Source organism: Erythrolamprus reginae, chromosome 9 (genome assembly GCF_031021105.1).
Source record: "Erythrolamprus reginae isolate rEryReg1 chromosome 9, rEryReg1.hap1, whole genome shotgun sequence".
Classification (NCBI taxonomy): Eukaryota; Metazoa; Chordata; class Lepidosauria; order Squamata; family Dipsadidae; genus Erythrolamprus; species Erythrolamprus reginae.
In genome coordinates, this window is record NC_091958.1 from 40358306 (window position 1) to 40378375 (window position 20070).

The following is a 20070-nucleotide window of genomic DNA, read 5'->3' on the forward strand; positions in this document are numbered from 1 at the left end:
GGGAAGGTTCCTTCGGCCGCCCAGCAGCTGATCTGCTCGGTAGCGCAGCAGCAGCGAGGAGCCGAATCGGGGTTTCCCCTTTGCGTGGGCGGCGGGGAACGCAAACTCCACCATCTACGCATGCGCGGCCATAGAAAAAAAAGGGCACGCATGCGCAGATGCTGTTTTTATTTCCGCAACCCTACATCGCGAAAAATCGATTATCGCGAGGGGTCTTGGAACGGAACCCTCGCGATAATAGAGGGATCACTGTATTGTGGCTATTGTATTCCATGAGACGGTTCTGAAAGACGCCGTGAAGGGGGAAACGGGTTGGTGGTGTTTTTGGTGCTCTCTCTTGTGCAAAGAAGGCGAAAGGGGCGGAATTTCACGCAGGGGGGATTCTGGGTGCCACAGCCAGGAATGTCGTGGTTAATTCTTCCGGGGCCTGTAAACCTTCTTCCCTTGACTAAATAGTATTTACCCCCCTCCCAGGATGGATCGAATGCCGCAGGCAGGGGTGGGCTACTGCCCGGACAGGAGGGGGGACACAGTAGGGTAGTGAAAATAGAGCTCCACCCCAGAGCCCCCAATTTGCACTGAAAGATGTTGAAAGAAAATGCAGGGCGTCCTGCATAAGCCATGCGCACAGTATGGTAGTAAAAAGTTTGGTAGCCCTCCACTGGCCACGGGTCAAAGAAAAGTTAGCAGGGCCAGGATGAGAGCCTTTGAGGAGTTTGTGCTGTAGCCATTTTGCTGAGCTCCTTTGAAGGAAACATAGAGGTCATCCAGTCCAGCCCCTTGCTCAAGCAGAAGATGCCACACAAGTGTTTCTCCATCTTAGGAAGTTTAAGTGGACTTCAAGTGCCAGAATTCCCCAGCCAGCAGAACCTCAATTCTGGGAATTGAAGTCTACACACCTTCAAGCGGCCAAGACTTAGACATACTGCCCTACACTATTCCGGACCAATGGCCGTCCAGTCTTTTCTTTAAATCTCCAGGCATGGAGCACCCACAAAAACTCTGGGAGGGAAATTGATCCACTAGATCAGGCAAAGTTGGCTCCTCTATGACTTGTGGACTTCAACTCCCAGAATTCCTGAGCCAATCATACTAGTTCAGGAATTCTGGGAGTTGCCATAGAAAAGCCAATTTTGCCTACCCCTGCACTGGATCATCATAAATGCAGGATTTAGCTTAGAGAAAATCTTCATTTCTTGATAGGATTCCTCCTTGGCCAGGATCAGTTTGCTTGCAGGACGAAAGAATCCAGGATACTGTTGCAATTGGATAGTAAACATGGTGTAGCTCTTCTTTGGCTGCTTTTCCACCGAGGAGTCCAGATTGTATTACTCGAGCTCTGTTAACGCAGCCAAAGCGCCCAGGAGATGGTAGTTACAAAACCGAGTTTTATTTAAGATGCTCCACAGCTGGATTTCATGGGATCCTCAAGGACCTGAAAGGGTCATTGTGTGGGAGCAGCTCTTAATTCTGAGGCTGTTTGAGAAGCAAAGGGATATTTTGAGAAGGGAACGGATCTGACGGTTATTCTGACGTTAGAGGTGGCCCCTCTCGGTTCGCACGCAGGGGTGGGCAGCAGGCAGGACGAGGTGGAACGCAGTTCCACTGGCGGAAAGGAAGATGCGTGCGCAGCTACAGCTGATCGGCGGCCGTCACTTCCTGGATTAAAGGTCTCGGCTCAGATCTCCTTTTATTTATTTATTTATTTGATTTTTAGGCCACCCTTCTCCTTAGACTCAGGGCGGCTTATAACATGTTAGCAATAGCACTTTTAAACAGAGCCAGCCTATTGCCCCCACAATCCGGGTCCTCATTGTACCCACCTCGGACGGATGGAAGGCTGAGTCAACCTTGAGCCGGTGATGAGATTTGAACCGCTGACCTTCAGATCTATAGTCAGCTTCAGTGGCCTGCAGTACAACACTCTACCTGCTGCACCACCCCGACTCTCTTTTCCCCCTGCTGCTGTGTCTGCGCTCCTTGCTTTTTTCCTCTTTCCTCCTTCCTGGCCTCGGACGAGCTTCCCTCTCTCCTGCCCGGCTCCCCTCCAACCTCACGCGGCCACCTCCCACCCGAGGTGCAAGCAGAAGGCATGAGTGGAAGCGGCGGTGGCAGCATTTATGCTTCTGGCTACCCAGCCTGAGGCAGGGAGCGGACCCAGGAAGGAGAGCACAGGAAACGCGAAGCAAATTGTCACCCCGGCGAGCGACACTGGACTTAACAGTTCACTTGAACGATGATGATCATTCAAGCCACTCCCACCTGGTTACATAGCCGGCAAGCCATTCCTTTCCAGTCACATGACCATTTAGCCACACCCAGAAAATAAGCCACACCCAGAAAATAAGCCATACCCACAGTGTGGCAGTAAAAATTTTGGCTGCCCATTACGGGTCTACGGAAAGGGGCGGCATACAAATCTAAATAATAATAATAATAATAATAATAATAGTAATAATAATAATAATAATAATAATAATAATAATAATAATAATAATAATAATGTTCGCACGGCCTTGTTCCAAGCCTTTCTAGGGTTTCCTTGCTCTGGGTCGCTTCGATTATCCAGCCCCACCAGCAAGAGTGGAAGAGACGGGTGGAGGGTGACTTTGGAGGAGAGAGAATGAACAGGTGTCATTTCCTACTGTCTCTGGCGCGTGTGAGATTTCACCGATTTTGGGCATTTTCTGTGCGAGATCTGGCCTCCTGCAGGCACAACCACATCGGTTCTGGTGGTGATGAGGAACCCCTGCCTGATGGTGACCAAAATTGTTTGCCGTATTCCAGGTGTGGTCTTACTAGGGATTTATAAAGGGGTACTAATACTTCACGTCATCTTCATTCGATGCCTCTGTTTATACAGCCCAGGATTGTATTCACCTTTTTGGCTGCTGCCGCACATGGCTAGCTCATATTCAAGTGATCATCCGCTAGGAATCCAAGGTCCATCTCACCGTTACTGTTTTTGAGACAGGTCTCACCTAATCTGTTCTGATACCTTTGATTTTTCCTGCCTAAGTGTAAAACTTTGCCTTTCTCCACATTAAAATTCATTTTGTTGGATAGGGCCCATTGTTAGTAGTGCTTTTCAACCTCATCAGGTTGAAGATGAGAGGACTTCACTCCCAGAACTGAAGCCCACTCATTCATTCATTCATTCATTCATTCATTCATTCATTCATTCATTCATAAATAATAACAATGAAGGTAATAGAGGACACCTTCGAGGAAATAGAATCAAAGAAAGAATAGAAGAGAGAGTATAGGATAAAATAATCAATGGGAGAATAGAAGAAAGATATAGCGATAGAAGAGAAGATATTTGGGATATAGGAGATATAGGAGAGATATAGGTCTTCTCTGGGTCCCGTCAACTAAACAATGTCGCTTGGCGGGACCCAGGGGAAGAGCCTTCTCTATGGCGGCCCCGGCTCTCTGGAACCAATTCCCCCCAGAGATTAGAATTGCCCCCACCCTCCTTGCCTTTCGTAAGCTTCTTAAAACCCACCTCTGCCGCCAGGCATGGAGGAACTGAGATACTCTTTCCCCCTAGGCCTTTACAATTTTATGCATGGTATGTCTGTATGTATGTTTGGTTTTATAATAAAGGTTTTTAACTGTTTTAATATTGGATTGTTTATATGCTGTTTTTATTACTGTTGTTAGCCACCCCGAGTCTATGGAGAGGGGCGGCATACAAATCCAATAAGTAAGTAAGTAAGTAAGTAAGTAAGTAAGTAAGTAAGTAAGTAAGTAAGTAAGTAAGTAAGTAAGAAAGAAAGAAAGAAAGAAAGAAAGAAAGAAAGAAAGAAAGAAAGAAAGAAAGAAAGAAAGAAAGACGGGTCAGAAGGCACTCATTGATGTTGGCTGAGGAATTAGGGGGTTGAAGTCCACTCATCCTCACGTCGATGAGGTTTAGAAAGATGGGTGTACAGATTGTCCTTCATCCGATCTGAGTCTGATCTTTTAGCTCTTGCTCTGCTTCTGCCTGCCCTGGTCCCCAATTCAGGGGCAGCTGAGCATCTCTGGAGGAAGCCACAGCATTGAATCTTAGCATTGGTTCCAGTGGCTTTTCTCGGTCGCTTTGATGTCTCACTGCAATACATTCCCCAATTCATTCCTGAGATTAATCCTGACCAGGAGCCTCCTCGGCAGAAGGCAGAGTCCCCCTGCACAAATCTCTTTGGGCTCAGTCCCTTTAGCCATGTTCATCACTGCCAGGCTTAATTGTTGTGATCAATGGGTGGCTTTCAGAGAATTCGTTGACTAATGTTTTTATTCTGTTGACAGATAAGTGAATAATCAGCATCCGTAACTTGTAAAAATGGTTCAAAGGCCGTATTGATACAGCAGGTTTGAACTTGGTTAATGATTGAACTCATATTCTGGGTTTGTACACTATATTGAAGCATAAAGAGCCGGGGTGGCGCAGCAGGTAGAGTGCTGTACTGCAGGCCACTGAAGCTGACTGTAAATCTGAAGGTCAGTGGTTCAAATCTCATCACCGGCCCAAGGTTGACTCAGCCTTCCATCCTTCCGAGGTGGGTAAAATGAAGACCCAGATTGTGGGGGCAATAATGCTGGCTCTGTTAAAAAGTGCTACTGCTAACATGTTGTAAGCCGCCCTGAGTCTAAGGAGAAGGGCGGCATAAAAATTGAATGAATGAATGAATAAACAAACAAACAAACAAACAAACAAATAAATAAAGTACTCAAAGGAGGTAGATTTGAATAGTACCCAGTCATGTTTTGTTTACTGGTTTATTTATACAATAAATAAATTACCGACTTTCCGAGGTGGGTCGAATGAGGACCCAGATTGTTGGGGGCACTTTGCTGATTCTGTAAACCACTTAGAGAGGGCTGCAAAGCACTGTGAAGCGGTATATAAATCTAAATGCTATTGCTATTATATCCTGCCTTTGTTAATTTTTTACAAATAATTCAAGGCAGTGAAGGGTATTTCACCTTACCCAGGCTCCAAGGCTTCCCTGGAGCTGGGAGAAGGTTAAAAATGTCCTCCCCCTTCCTCCTGGAGGCTCTCTGGAAGCCAAAAACGCCCTCCCGGAGCCTCTGTGCAAGCCAAAAATCAGATGGCTGGCACAGACATGCATTCTGGAGTTGTGCTAGGGCAACGGCTCGTGTGCCAGCAGATATGGCTTCGAGTACCACCTGTGGCACCTGTGCCATAGGTTCGCCATCCCTGGTATAGACTCTTCTTTAAAACCTGCAGTGATGGAGCGCTCATGATTTCTGTTAATTATTCTAATGTGTCAGGAAGTTTCTGCTTAATTCCAGATTGCTTCTCTCCTTGGTTAGTTTCCATCCATTGCTTCTTGACCTGCCCTCGGGTGCTTTGGATAATAATAATAATAATAATAATAATAATAATAATAATAATAATAGGAAGAAGAAGTAGAAGTAGTAGTAGTAGTAGTAATAGTAATAGTAGTAGTAGTAGTTCCACTGGAACTTGTGCCAGAACTACCATTTCCCAGTGGCAAAGAACTGGTGGGATCATAAGCCCAAAAAAGTGGTCGAAAATGAGCAAGCAAAACTACTGTGGGACTTCCGACTTCAGACTGACCGAATTCTGAAGCATAACACACCGGACATCCTGATTGTTGAGAAAAAAGAAAGTATGGATCATCAACATCACAATCCCAGGAGACAGCAGAATTGAGGAGAAGCAGCTAGAGAAATTAGTGAAATACAAAGATCTAAAAATCGAGCTGCAACGACTCTGGCATAAGCCCGTGAAAGTGGTCCCAGTGGTACTTGGCACGCTGGGCACAGGGCCAAAGGATCTCAGCAGACATTTGAAAACCATTGGAATTGACAAAATCTCCATCTGTCAATTGCAAAAGGCCGCTTTACTGGGATCGGCAAACATAATTTGCCGCTACATCACGCAGTCCTAGGTGCTTGGGAAGCGCCCGACTGGTGATGAAATACGAAATCCAGCATAGTGATTTCGTTTGCTGTGTTGTATTGACATAATAATAATAATAATAATAATAATAATAATAATAATAATAATAATAATAGTAATAATAATAATAATAATAATAATAATAATAATAATAATAATAATAATTTATTAGACTTGTATGCCACCCCTCTCCGTAGACTCGGGGCAGCTCACAACAAAATAGTGAGAGTGTAACAAATTTAATATTAAAACATTCTAAAACCAACATTGGAACCATACAACACAATCGTACCATGCGTAAACTGTATAAGCCAGGGGGGTATCTCAGTTCCCCCATGCCTGGCGACATTAGTGGGTCTTTAGTAACTTATGAAAGGCAAGGAGGGTGGGGGAAGTTCTAATCTCCGGGGGAGCTGATTCCAGAGGGTGGGGGCTGCCACAGAGAAGGCTCTTCCCCTGGGGGCCCCCAGATGATATTGTTTAGTTGACGGGACCCAGAGAAGGCCAATTCTGCGGGACCTTATCGCTTGCTGGGATTCATGCAGCAGAAGACGGTCCCGGAGGTATTCTGGTCCGATGCCATGTAGGGCTTTATGTAGGGCATTACCAACACTTTGAATTGTGACCGGAAACTGATCGACAGCCAGTGCAGGCTGCGGAGAGACATGGCCGAATCTAGGTAGCCCCACGAAAGCTCTCGCGGCCGCATTCTGCACGATCTGGAGTTTCCAAACACTCTTCAAACGTAGCCCCATGTAGAGAGCATTGCAATTGTCGAACTGCAAGGTGATGAGGGCATGAGTGACTGTGAGCAGTGACTCCCTGTCCAAATAGGGCTGCAACTGGTGCACCAGGCGTATAGCTTGACTCCCTCTTCTTTGGGGCGGCCCCTGAGATATTGGAAGGCTGCTATCATGTCTTCCCAGGTTCTCTTGAAGTGGCAGAGGGTGGTTGGTTTCACATGGCACCCTAAACCCTAAAACGGAGATATTGCTCCTGTGATCACACAAGGTGCTAAGCTAAGCCAAGCCAAGCCTCTAATGGGATGGTTTCATGTGAAGGCTCTTCATACAAGATGCCAAGACTCACCTATGTGAGTTTGTACCTCCAGGGTGTGTGTGTGTAAGGAAATGTTCTCATTCTATTGACAGATAAGTGAATATCCAGCATTAGTACCTTGTAAAAATTGTTCAAAGTCCATATTTATTACAGCAGATTCAACTTGCTTGCTGATTGATCTGATATTCTGGGTTTGTACATTATACTGAACCCTGATATCATAATGATGAAAATATGATAACATGATAAAGCTGAGAGATACAGGAAGGATTGATGGCCAAGCCGTTCTCCCTCTCTTGCCCTTCTACTCATTTTTCCTCCTGGGTGGAACTCTTTAGCAACCCCCTCTTGAAAGAAACGATCATAGAGACGGTGTCTGTTTTACACCCACACTCCACATAAAGTTGAGGGATAATCTTGTTACATTTGCACAATTAAACAAATTCATCTGATTTTTTAAAAAGACAGGACAACAAATTACTTCTATCCAAATCACTACCCCTAAGTCCTTCTCTTCTGAAGTTTTTGCTAGCAGTTCTGTGCTAGCAAAAACTTCAGAAGAGAAGGATTTAGGGGTCGTGAACAGTGCGATCAGGCGGTAGGGAAAGCAAGTAGAATACTTGGCTGCATAGCTAGAGATATAACAAGCAGGAAGAGGGAGATTGTGATCCCGCTATATAGAGCGCTGGTGAGACCCCATTTGGAATAATACTGTGTTCAGTTCTGGAGACCTCACCTACAAAAAGATATGGATAAAATTGAATAGGTCCAAAGACGGGCTACAAAAAGGTGTGGAAGGTCTTAAGCATAGAACTGATTAGGAAAGACTTTGTGAACTCAATCTGTATAGTCTGGAGGACAGAAGGGAAAAGGGGGGACATGATCGAAACATTTAAATATGTGAAAGGGTTAAATAAGGTTCAGGAGGGAAGTGTTTTCAATAAGAAAATTAACACAAGAACAAGGGGGCACAATCTGAGGTTGGGGGAAAGATTAGAAGTAACGTGAGAAAATAATATTTGACTGAAAGAGTAGTAGATGCTTGGAACAAACTTCCAGCAGACGTGGTTGGTAAATCCACAGTAACTGAACTTAAACATGCCTGGGATAAACATCCATCCATCCTAAGATAAAATACAAGAAATAGTATAAGGGCAGACTAGATGGACCAGGAGGTCTTTTTCTGCTGTCAATCTTCTATGTTTCTATGCCTTACAAATCCACTCAGGATGGAGACTGCAAGAAATGCACTCTGCACTCTGGCAGGGATAACATGGGGTCCTCCAAGGATTGTCCCTCAGCCGGACTGAAGACACCTCGCCCCTTTCCACCAGCCCCCCATTAACCTGCATCCTCCCTTTTCTCCTTGCAGGTTGTTGCTTCGTTGTCCACAAGAGGTGCCATGAGTTTGTTACCTTCTCCTGCCCAGGGGCCGACAAGGGACCTGCCTCCGATGTGAGTAAACCCTGCAGAGCTGGCTGTAAGGGCGGAGGGGGATGTTGAGGGGCCGACACCAAGAAGGCTGGGTTGTGGTTGACACCGTGCAGTCCATTCCCAGGTGGGGATGCTCAGGGGATGCTTTGGGGGGGGGCCCTGGAGGGGATGCTTTGGGGGGGCCCTGGAGGGAAAGCGGGCAGGTGATTGACATGATCTAAAAGCAGAATGTACGTGGCCCCATTTGGAGACCTAAAAAAAGATCAAAATTACATGTTTTTTGTGGTTTGATTTGAGCAGGAAGAAAGTCCATTACAGACTTGAATGTTCAGTCCTTGAACAGCCTTTGCAGCTGTGTCCTTAATTCCATTAAATGCTCTGTGTGTGTGTGTATTATTTATTTATTTATTTATTAGATTTGTATGCCGCCCCTCTCCAGAGACTCGGAGCGGCTCACAACACAAAACACGGTACAAATCTAACGGCAAAAAACAATTTAAAACCCTTAATATAAAAACAATCATACATCTCTGACAAACCTTGCGTAAAACGGAAAGGGCCTGGGGGAATCAATTTCCCCATGCCTAACGGCAGAGGTGGGTTTTAAGGAGTTTGCGAAAGGCAAGGAGGGTCGGGGCGGTGCTAATCTCCTGGGGGAGTTGATTCCAGAGGATTGGGGCCACCACAGAGAAGGCTCTTCCCCTGGGTCCCGCCAGACAACATTGTTTCGTTGACGGGAGAAGACCAACTCTGTGGGACCTAACCGGTCGCTGGGATTCATGCGGCAGAAAGCGGTCCCGGAGATATTCTTGTCTGATGCCACGAAGGGCATTATAGGTCATAACCAACACTGTTTTACCATCTGCAAAAAAGAAGGGAAGGCTAAGCCTGGAGAATAGAATCGAGGCCTGTCCAGGATCAGGACAGCTGATAAATTTCAGCTCCTGCTTCCCCCAAATTAACTTAATTTACAGGGGTGTCTGCAAAGGGAGGGGCGTCCTGATGTTTAAAAGACAGGGTGTGTGTGTCTGATCACATGGTCCTGGGCAGCATTGCGATATTTTTGACCCTTTGGGCCCATTCGCAGCTTGTTGTCCCCAGATCTACTTTCAATATTCTGGATTTGGTTTTAAAAATACTGTTTGGAAAGAGCCCACCTTTCGGGCCAAAAGGAGCCGTTTTCCTGGCCCCTTCCTCCCTCTCCTGCGGAACCCACAGAGTGGGCCTTCTCCGGGTGCCGTCAACTAAACAATGTTGTTTGGTGGGGCCCAGGGGAAGAGCCTTCTCTGTGGCGGCTCTGGCCCTCTGGAGCCAACTCCCCCCGGAGATTAGAATGCCCCCACCCTCCTCGCCTTTCGTAAGCTCCTTAAAACCCACCTCTGCCGTCAGGCATGGGGGAACTGAGATTCTCTTTCCCCCTAGGCATTTACAATTTATGCATGGTATGTTTGTTTGTATGTATGATTGGTTTTAAAATAATAGTTTTTTAGTTTTTTTAGTATTGGATTTACATGCTGTTTTTTATTGTTGTTGTTAGCCGCCCCGAGTCTACGGAGAGGGGCGGCATACAAATCCAATAAGTAAGTAAGTAAGTAAGTAAGTAAGTAAGTAAGTAAGTAAGTAAGTAAGTAAATAAAAAAATAAAATAAAATAAAATAAAATAAATAAAATAAACAAATAAACAAATAAACAAACAAACAAACCCGCCATGCTTGGGAGGCGTCTGCAGAATATGGCCAAACAACTCAAGATTTATTTATGTATTATTAGAGTTGGAAGGGACCTTGCAGGTCATCTAGTCCAATCCCCTGCTCAGGCAAGAGTCCCTGTATCATTTCAGACAAATGACACTGTAATTTCCTTTTGAAAGTCTCAAGTGTTGGAGCAATCACAACCTCTATAGGCAAGCTGTTCCACTGGTTGATCACTTTCACCGTTAGAAAGTTCCTCCTTGTTTCCAGGTTGAATATCCCCCCGGTCACTTCCATCCGTTGTTCCTTGTCTGATCCTCTGGTGCTTTGGAAAACAGCCGGACCTCAAGTATTGGAAGATGCTCTCATGTCTCCCCTGGTCCTTCTCTTTGCCAGACTGGCCAGGCCCAGTTCCTGCAACCGCTCTTCATATGTGATAGTCTCCTGTCCCCTGACCCTCCTGGTTGCTCTCTTCTGCGTGATTTGCAACGGATGGTGTGATTCAGGAAATGCTCGGGGCAACCCCTCCCTGGCAGAGCAACAAAAGAGAAATCTTCAAGCTGCCAGTTGCAAACAAAACCTGTCAAAAAGGCAAATTAGACATTCCGAGTTTTGAACGTTTAGGAGGAAATGCGAAATAAGTTTGGGGCCAAACGCTCCCGTTTTCCTCCTGCCTAGTACTCCAAGCGTTGATACATATCTATAAGTGGCACCTGGAGGCCCTTTGAGCTAGAAACCCAGCAATTAATCTCACCATAAAAACACAGATTCTGCTTTCAGCAGCCTTTAGGAAACCTGGAGAGGATCCACGAACACCCCCCTCCCTCTTTGAAGGGATGTGCTGTCAGTGGGGGGGGGAGCTAATTTCAGAGGCCGCCACCGTGATTGATGGGGAGGTGCTGATGAGCCTCTGTTCTCCCTCTATTTTTAGTCTCTTTGGGGATGAGCAGATCAGAAGATTGTCCTTGCAAGCCAGCTGCCAGGCAGGTGTGGAGAAGGTCCTTAGAATGTTGACCGAGGGGCTGACTGGTCATCTGAGTGTGCCCTCGAGCCTCCACCGCTCTCTCCACCATTCTGTCGCTTTCCCACCTGGAAGTGGGGAGTTGTGGGGGGGGGGAGGAGAAACCCCCCCCCCCTGCAGTTCTCTTCCTCCCACTCCTGCTTCCTTGAACCTCCATCTTGAGCAGGTTCGGGCTCAGGAGCTCCGTGATGGATGGAGAGATGGTCCTTGAAGGAGGCATCTTGGGAATGAAGGTCCTGGCATGTTGGACTCCAGCTGAATCTGGCCTTGTACACACACACACACACACACAGTGATGGGCTGCTGCCCCCAAGGGGATGGGGGTCACAGTGGGGGTAGTAAGTTTATGCACTATTTATTCAATACTTAATAGTTTTTTTTAATTGTTCTTCCTTCTCTAGTATCTTAGTATGATCCTTAATTACTTTTAAAATAGGAAACAATTAAAGAGTATGTTTTTACCCATAAACGCTTTAATCATTTGAATTGTGACCAGAAACTGATCGGCAGCCATTTAACAGGGATGAAAAGAAAGGAGGAGACAGAGATAATGAGACAAACGTAAGTCCAGCAATGGGCTGCTTTAATCGTTTCAATCATTATCTAGAATGGAACTTTTAGAGCAATGAAAGAAAAATTGAGCTACTTGCCTCATCTGTTATCCTGCTGAACCTTGTGGGTTCAGTGCAAAACCTTCAAATGTGACTGTGCTCCTCAGCAAATGATGCTGTCTCTCATGGGTCCTTTTTGTGGCTATTCAAATGATGGGACTTCATCAACTGAAAAAGAGTCCAAGCACCTTATTGAAAACTTGTCTTGGTCGGTGAGCCACTCCCACCTGGTCACATGACCTTTAAGCCACCCCCTGGACACAAGATTGTCAAGCCACTCCCACCTGGTCCCATGGCCATCAAGCCACACCCACACAATAAGCCACGCCCACAATGTGGTAGTAAAAAAATTTGCAGCCCTTCACTGCACACACCTCCCTGCTTTCTCTTGCTCCCTCCCTCCCAGCCCAGAGACAGATGTGGCCACTCTCCCAATGTCCAGATGCTTCTGGGTCGTGAGATGATGGGTCCTCCACTGACCCGCCTCAGGCCACCTTCCATCAGAGTGCGGCATCTCTGATTCTCCATGAGACGGCTGAGCTCAGCTCCTCTGGCGAAACCGCTTCTGCTGACTCGAAGGGCTCCCTTCCCCCTGCGAGTGGGTGGACTGCAGTCCTCATTCCCAGCAGAAGAGCTTCACTCCAAAGCACCTGAGTCCGAAGCTCTTCTCCAAAGCACCCGAGGGCAGGACAAGAAGCAATGGGTGGAAACTAAACAAGGAGAGAAGCAACTTAGAACTAAGGAGGAATTTCCTGACAGTTAGAACAATTAATCCGTGGAACAGCTTGCCTCCAGAAGTTGTGAATGCTCCAACACTGGAAGATTTTAAGAAGATGCTGGATAACCATTTGTCTGAAGTAGTGTAGGTTTCCCTGCCTAAGCAGGGGGTTGGACTAAAAGACCTCCAAGGTCCCTTCCAGCTTTGTTATTCTATTCCATTCCATTCTTGTATAGTGCTATATTGCTATTGCTATATTTAGATTTGAAGAAAATGAAAGAAGAAAAAAACCATGTCATATTTATAAGTTGCACATCATGAAATAGCAGTTTCATACATATGTGAATATTTATATTTTGAATATTTCCTTGAAGGCAATATCACAGGCAAATTAAATTAAGGAAGTTACATCTGATCTAGTCAGTGGTCATCTTGGGGGTTAATGATAAATGGGTTGTTAATGTCTATTTTTTCCAGCATCAGTTGAAGAAAATACTCCTTTCAGTTTGATATGAGTTCATACAGAAATCATATCTCACGTATTCGTTTCACCATATTTCTCCTGTAATTCAGTTAATGTTACAAAAATAATTTAATATTTCTCTTGTCAGCTTGCTTTGTCCATAAACAAAGTTTTCAAATTGTTACTTCCACTTTTTTGATGAACTTTAATAACACTAATTTCATCACCTTGTGAATCCAGTTTTCACTGATTTAAAAGTCAAAACATGTCAAGGGAAGCTATCATTGTTAACCAGTCAAATTCAAGAAATCTATCTTTACTTTCAAATAGAACATCTTCCGCTGACGACGGATGTCACTCTAAGAACAAACAGCTTCAACTTTCCTTTGAAAGAGTTATTTTTAGATGTTTCCTTTTGATAGTCATCAAACCTCAGAGCTCGTGGTTCCTCCCTAATTACAGTGATACCTTGTCTTACAAACTTAATTGGTTCCGGGACGAGGTTCTTAAGGTGAAAAGTTTGTAAGACGAAACAATGTTTCCCATAGGAATCAATGGAAAAGCGATTAACGCGTGCAAGCCCAAAATTCAACCCTTTTGCCAGCCGAAGCGCCCGTTTTTGCGCTGCTGGGATTCCTTTGAGGCTCCCCTCCATGGGAAACCCCACCTCCGGACTTCCGTGTTTTTGTGATACTGCAGGGGAATCCCAGCAGGGGAATCCCAGCATCACAAAAACGAGTGCTTCGCTGGCAGCGGAAGTCCGAAGATGGGGTTTCCCATGGAGGGGAGCCTCAGGGGAATCCCAGCAGCGCAAAAATGGATGCTTCACTGGTAACAGAAGTCCGGAAGTGGGGCATCCCAGCGACGGCGGTGGGTTTGTAAGGTGAAAATAGTTTGTAAGAAGAGGCAAAATAATCTTAAACCCCGGGTTTGTATCTCGAAAAGTTTGTATGACGAGGTATCACTGTATTTGTACGAAGCAGTACAATTCCTGCCATGTAAAGATGAGATTTTGTGCAAGTCAAAACAATCGCACATTCCCGAGGAGTGGCATTGAAATGTGAGACCATATTTTTCACCACTTCCTGTAGTCACAATGTCACAAACTTCCAATAAAAGCTTCCTTTTGAAATGGCTTTCGTTTCAAGAGTTCTGCTTTCTTGAGGAGGCTGGCGAGGCAGGACCTGAGCAGGTCTTCTAATCCGATCCCCTTCTCAAGCAGGAGACCCCAGTCTAGAGTCCTCAAACTTTTTAAAGTGGGGCCAATTCACGGTCCCTCAGACTGTTGGGGGGCTGGACCCGGCTGGGTGGGTAGGTCACGTGACTAGGTGGGCATGACCAATGCACAGAAATTTATTTTTAAAAAAATATTTTTTTATTATTTTTCATACAAAGACAGACAACATTCAACATTGCTCCGCTTAGCATAGAAGTCTAACTAATACACACAAAAAATGCCTAACTATAATCAGATCGATTCAGAAATATAACACATGCACTCTATGTTCTTGTTGAATTTAACTCTGTTGTTTATAGGTTATAGTTTATATAACTTTAATTAATGCACAGAAATTAAAGTTTAGTTTGTTTTGCTCCTGGGGGTGTTTTATTTCCTTTTGTTTGCATGCTGCTCTTTTGTTTTTACCAGTTTTTAAGTTGAGTAGGAATCTTGTGGTCCATTTCAGAAAACTAAATTTTGCAGCAATTCTTCTCAGCCCCACGGAGCTTGAGAAGTCTCTCTTCTCTCTCTCTTCTCTCCCTCTTTCCCTCTTTCCCTTTCTTTCTTTCTTTCTCTCTGCCTCTGTATTTTACATAGAAAAATAGAACATTGACGGCAGAAAAAGACCTCCTGGTCCATCTAGTCTGCCCTTATACTATTTCCTGTATTTTATCTTAGGATGGATATACCCCCGGCCATGTACAATTTATGTATGGTATGTTTGTGTGTGTGCTTGTTAATATAGTGGGGTTCTTTTTAAAACTATTTTAAATACTTAAATTTATTGAATCTATTTGGATTTGTACGATTGTTTACATTTTTGTTGTGAGCCGCCCCGAGTTCGCAGAGAGGGGCGGCATACAAATCTAAATAATAAATAAATAAATAAAATAATAAATATACGTTTATCCCAGGCATGTTTAAATTCTGTTCCTGTGAATTTACCAGCCATGTCTGCTGGAAGTTTCTATCTATCTATCTATCTATCTATCTATCTATCTATCTATCTATCTATCTATCTATCTATCTATCTATCTATCTATCTATCTATCTATCTACCTACCTTCCGATGTGGGGGAGGTGAAAAACAGGCCATTTTTGCCCATTGTTTGACCACCTGGGGCATCTAGGTGCCCTCTTTTTCACCTCCCCTGCCTCCAGAAAGTTTTTTACAAGCCAAAATTCTTGGCCTTGTCATTCAGTTCCAGTCCGCGGGGGTCAAAAGCCAAATCCTGCGCTCTGCTGAAGGGTGGGTGGGGCGATATGGGCGGGGCAGCCCCATGGTCCTGCGTGGGCTGATTTAATGGGTTAGCATTAGACCAGTGCTTCTCAAATATTGGCATGGGACCCCCTGGGGGGCACAGAGCAATGCCAGGGGGGGCATTTGACTCTGGGGAACGTGCTTGTTTTTGTCACAGGGCATAGGGGTTTTTTGCACCGAACAATAGCACACCGCAGGAGATATGAAATGAAGATAACAAACCCTTAAGAGACACTATAGAAAAATATTTAGCAGGGATGAAAAGAAAGGAGGAGAGAGACAGAGATCATGAGACAAACGTAAGTCTCCCAAAAGCTAAGATGAGTAAATATGACGACGAAGCATATGTAGCTCTTGACTTCACTGTGACTACGGTGGGAGACGAGGAAAGACCGGGATGTTCACTGGGTTTAAAAATGTTGGCAGCAGACAGCATGAAGCCAAATAAATGAAGGCGTCACTTAAACACATTATAACCCAATCTTGCTGAGGGGGCCCTCACTCGACTGACCGTTCTCTCTCCCTCCAGGACCTTCGGAGCAGACACAGGTTCAAAATGCACACGTACTTCAGACCAACCTTCTGCGATCACTGCGGCTCTTTGTTGTACGGACTTATCCGCCAGGGGATGAAATGCAAAAGTAAGTCCCAGTCCTAGGGAAATACCCTGCTCTTCCCAATTCCCGATCCCGCTCACTACGGTGCGCTCGGCGTGCAGCGTTGCTTCTTCTGCGGGCGCGCAGGCACGTCCCAGTGAGATTTTGCAAAACCTTGCGAGGGGATGCGGCATGCCTGAGATTTTCAAGTCTCAAAATGGGTGAGCAGGACAGTCAGGCGGTAGAGAAAGCAAGTAGAATGCTTGGCTGCATAGCTAGAGGTATAACAAGCAGGAAGAGGGAGATTGTGATCCTGCTGGTGAGACCCCATTTGGAATACTGTGCTCAGTTCTGGAGACCTCACCTATAAAAAGAGATGGATCAAGTTGAACGGGTCCAAAGACGGGGGACAAAAATGGTGGGAGGTCTTAACGATAAAACTTATCAGGAAAGACTTAATGAACTCAATCTTTATAATCTGGAGGACAGAAGGGAAAGAGGGGACATGATCGAAACATTTAAATATGTTGAAGTGTTAAATAAGGTCCAGGAGGGAAGTGTTTTTAATAGGAAAGTGAATATAAGAACAAGGGGGCACAATCAAAGGTGAGTTGGGGGAAGGATCAGAAGCAATGTGAGAAAATATTATTTGACTGAAAGAGTAGTAGAGGCTTGGAGCAAACTTCCAGCAGACGTGGTTGGTAAATCCACAGGAACTGAATGTAAACATGCCTGGGATAAACATAGATCCATCCTAAGATAAAATACAGGATATAGTATAAGGGCAAACTACATGGACCATGAGGTCTTTTTCTGCCATCAATATTCTATGTTTCTATGTCTCCCGAGTCATGGGGGCTCCAACGCTGGAGGTCCTCAAGAAAAGATTGGACAGCCGTTTGTACAGGATGGTACAAAGACTCCTGCCTTGGAAAGAGGTCGGACTAGAAGACCTCCAACCAAGGTCCCCTTTCAATTCTCTGACTCCAAGTTAAAAACTCCCAATGTAGACAAGGTAGCAGTCACAAAGTACAGTATGAGCTTAGGGAGCCCCCTAGTGTCCACCTTATGAATCGCAGCCACCTACCTGATGCGTTGATATGCCAGAGACCAAGGAAAGAATCCAAAGTTTCCTCGAAGCTTGTTTCCTGGTAGTCTTCCTCTTCCCATTGGAGCTGAAGTTCCCGGGGAACAGGCTGGGGGGAGAGAAAGGCTGCAGCCCTGGAATCCCCCAGGCTTTGAGGAGGTCCCAGGGGCTTTAAGGGAGAAGAACAACCTTGGTGAATGTTGGCTCTGTGGAGGCTCTCAGATATCAGCCGAGTAGGGCGCAGACTACATGGGGGGGGGGGGCATGGCCTCCTATGCCCCCCCCCCCCGGTATTACTAGATGTGAATGTGATATCTAATCACATCCGAAGTGTAACTGATTCTGCACGTACGTGTTTTTGATTGGATAGTTCATTACGGGTTTTTTTTAAAATGGATCTTACTGTTCTTATTAAATAATATTTGACTTTCTTTATTGTAGGTACTATTTACTGTTGTGAGCTGCCCTGAGTCCCATTGGGATTGGGTGGCATAGAAGTCAAATTAAATTAAATTTATTATTAATAATAATAATAATAATAATAATAATAATAATAATAATAATTGCTTTGAGCCGCCTCAGGTCTGCAGAGAGGGGCGGCATACAAATCTAATAAATTATTTATTATTATTATTATTATTATTATTATTATTATTATTATTATTATTATTATTTAGATTTGTATGCCGCCCCTCTCTGAAGACTTGGATTAAATTAAATGCCTTCTTAGATCTCCCTGGGAGGGGAAACATTTTGGGAAAACAGACAGAAGGAAGTCCAAGGACAAGAAGCGCCTATTAGCCCTATGAGTGTTTTCCCAGCCTGCCAAGATAGCCTGGCAGAATCCTAGACCCCTCGTATGTCTCCTAGACAACCTAGTTGAGCCCCTGGTCTGTCCAGGACAGAAATCCTCTGACCATCCCAGTTACTCGGCTGTCCACTCTGGTCTGGAGTGGAGGGAGCCCCAGTGGCTCCAGGAGGGTTTCAGACTGCTTGCCAGCCCTTGAGAGTCGGAAAACCTTCCTTCCTTCTTTCGGATTGGGGTGGGGGCTCTTGCCAGTCTCCTCCCTGTTGGTGTCTGTCCTGCCCTCCTTATTTATTTATTCATTCATTCATTCATTCAATTTGTATGCCGCCCTTCTCCTTAGACTCAGGGCGGCTTCCAACATGTTAGCAATAGCACTTTTGAACAGAGCCAGCCTATTGCCCCCACAATCTGGGTCCTCATTTTACCCACCACAGAAGGATGGAAGGATGAGTCAATCTTGAGCCGGTGATGAGATTTGAACCGCTGACCTTCAGATCTACAGTCAGCTTCAGTGGCCTGCAGTACAGCACTCTACCTGCTGCGCCACCCCGGCTCTTCCCTGGGAGAGCCCTCCAGAGATTGGGGGAATTGCCCCCTGGCCTCTCCACCCCTGCCTTGTCTTTTCAGGAAGGAGCCGAGGGCGGCTGGTCTCCCATGTGGGGCTGACCCCCTTTCTCTCTCGCTCTCTCTCTCTCTGTGCCTCAGCCTGCATGATGAATGTGCACAAGCGCTGCGTGATGAACGTGCCCAGCCTTTGCGGGACGGACCACACCGAGCGCCGAGGCCGCATCCACATCAAGGCGGAGATTGAGAACGAGGTCCTGACGGTGATCGGTAAGTCTGGCATTGGGGGGATCCCAGGAAGGAGGGTGGATCCCGTCCTGTTGCAAGGAAGGATCTACTGCTCCTCTTGCACAGCGGCTGCACAGCCCCACAAAGGACGGCGGGTAGAAAAGGGACGACCAGGGGGTCTCAACTTATGGCCAGGGCTGAGCTGAAGCTTTCATCATTTGCTAAGTGAGTGTTGCCCCATTTCACGATTGTTGAGATTGTTCACCGGAGTTGTTCAGCTAGGAACACGGTCGTTGAGTAAATCTGGCTTCCCCATTGACTTTGCTTTCCGCAAGATCGCGAAAGGGGATCATGTGACCCTGGAACACTCCAAGCATCGCAACTATGAGTCAGTTGCTAATGTTAGCATTCTACACTGGGCTTACAGCCAGTGATGGAATATAATAATTAATAAGAATAATTTATTAGATTTGTATGCCGTCCCTCTCCGCAGACTCTGCAGTTTGAATATCAAAGCTTCAAACAGAGTACAGTCGGGTACCTCTACTTACGAACTTAATTCATTCCGTGACCAGGTTTTTAAGTAGAAAAGTTTGTAAGAAGAAGCAATTTTCCCCATAGGAATCAATGTAAAAGCAAATAATGTGTGCGATTGGGGAAACCATAGGGAAGGTGGAGGCCCTGTTTCCTCCCAGGAGATTCCTAGACAGGCCCCACAGAGGCTTCTCCCTGCCTTTTCCGGCCCTGTTCTCTCCCAGGAGATTCCTAGAGAGGCCCCACGGAGGCTTCTCCCCACCTTTTCTGGCCCTGTTTCCTCCCAGGAGATTCCTAGAGAGGCCCCACGGAGGCTTCTCCCCACCGTTTCCGGTTACAGTTCCGGAGGCTCGGGTTTGTAAGTGGAATGGTTCTTGAGAAGAGGCAAAAAAAATCTTGAACACCCCGTTCTTATCTAGAAAAGTTCATAAGTAGATGTGTTCTTAGGTAAAGGTATATGTGACGGTGGTGATTGTTCAGTCAGTAACACAGACCAGTAAAGGTATAATATTCTTTAAAGGTCCAATCTGGGTCTAAACTCTCCTGTTGTCAAATAAATGGGGGGGGGGGAGTGTTTTCCTTCCAGGCCAGTACAAGATACTGGTTTCTCTTCCCATGTATCCTGGTTGATTCAGTACCATTGCTTTGGGTGGGGCCATGGGGAGACCCGAATTACATCAGTTGGAATTCTGAAGAAACCCTCTGTTATGGTTCCAGAAAGTGGGGTGGGGTGGGAGAACTTCATGGGAAGTTTTTGAAACTGCAGATTGCTCTGTTTTGCACCAAATCCATTCTTGCCCACTTAAAATTAAACCAGGGCTGGACATCCTTTGAGATGCCATTT

At 45.6% G+C, this 20070-nt stretch overlaps 1 protein-coding gene across 2 annotated transcripts in view; it reads left to right on the plus strand.

The window, feature by feature from the left end:
• LOC139172124 (protein kinase C beta type-like) overlaps positions 1-20070 on the plus strand; it is a 45123-nt gene that overhangs the window by 7375 nt on the left and 17678 nt on the right. For both annotated transcript variants that reach the window (XM_070760903.1, XM_070760904.1), the window contains exons 3-5: positions 8364-8446; positions 15939-16050; positions 18606-18734. In XM_070760903.1, coding sequence (XP_070617004.1) covers positions 8364-8446; positions 15939-16050; positions 18606-18734 — 324 coding nt within the window. The remainder of the gene's footprint in view (positions 1-8363; positions 8447-15938; positions 16051-18605; positions 18735-20070) is intronic.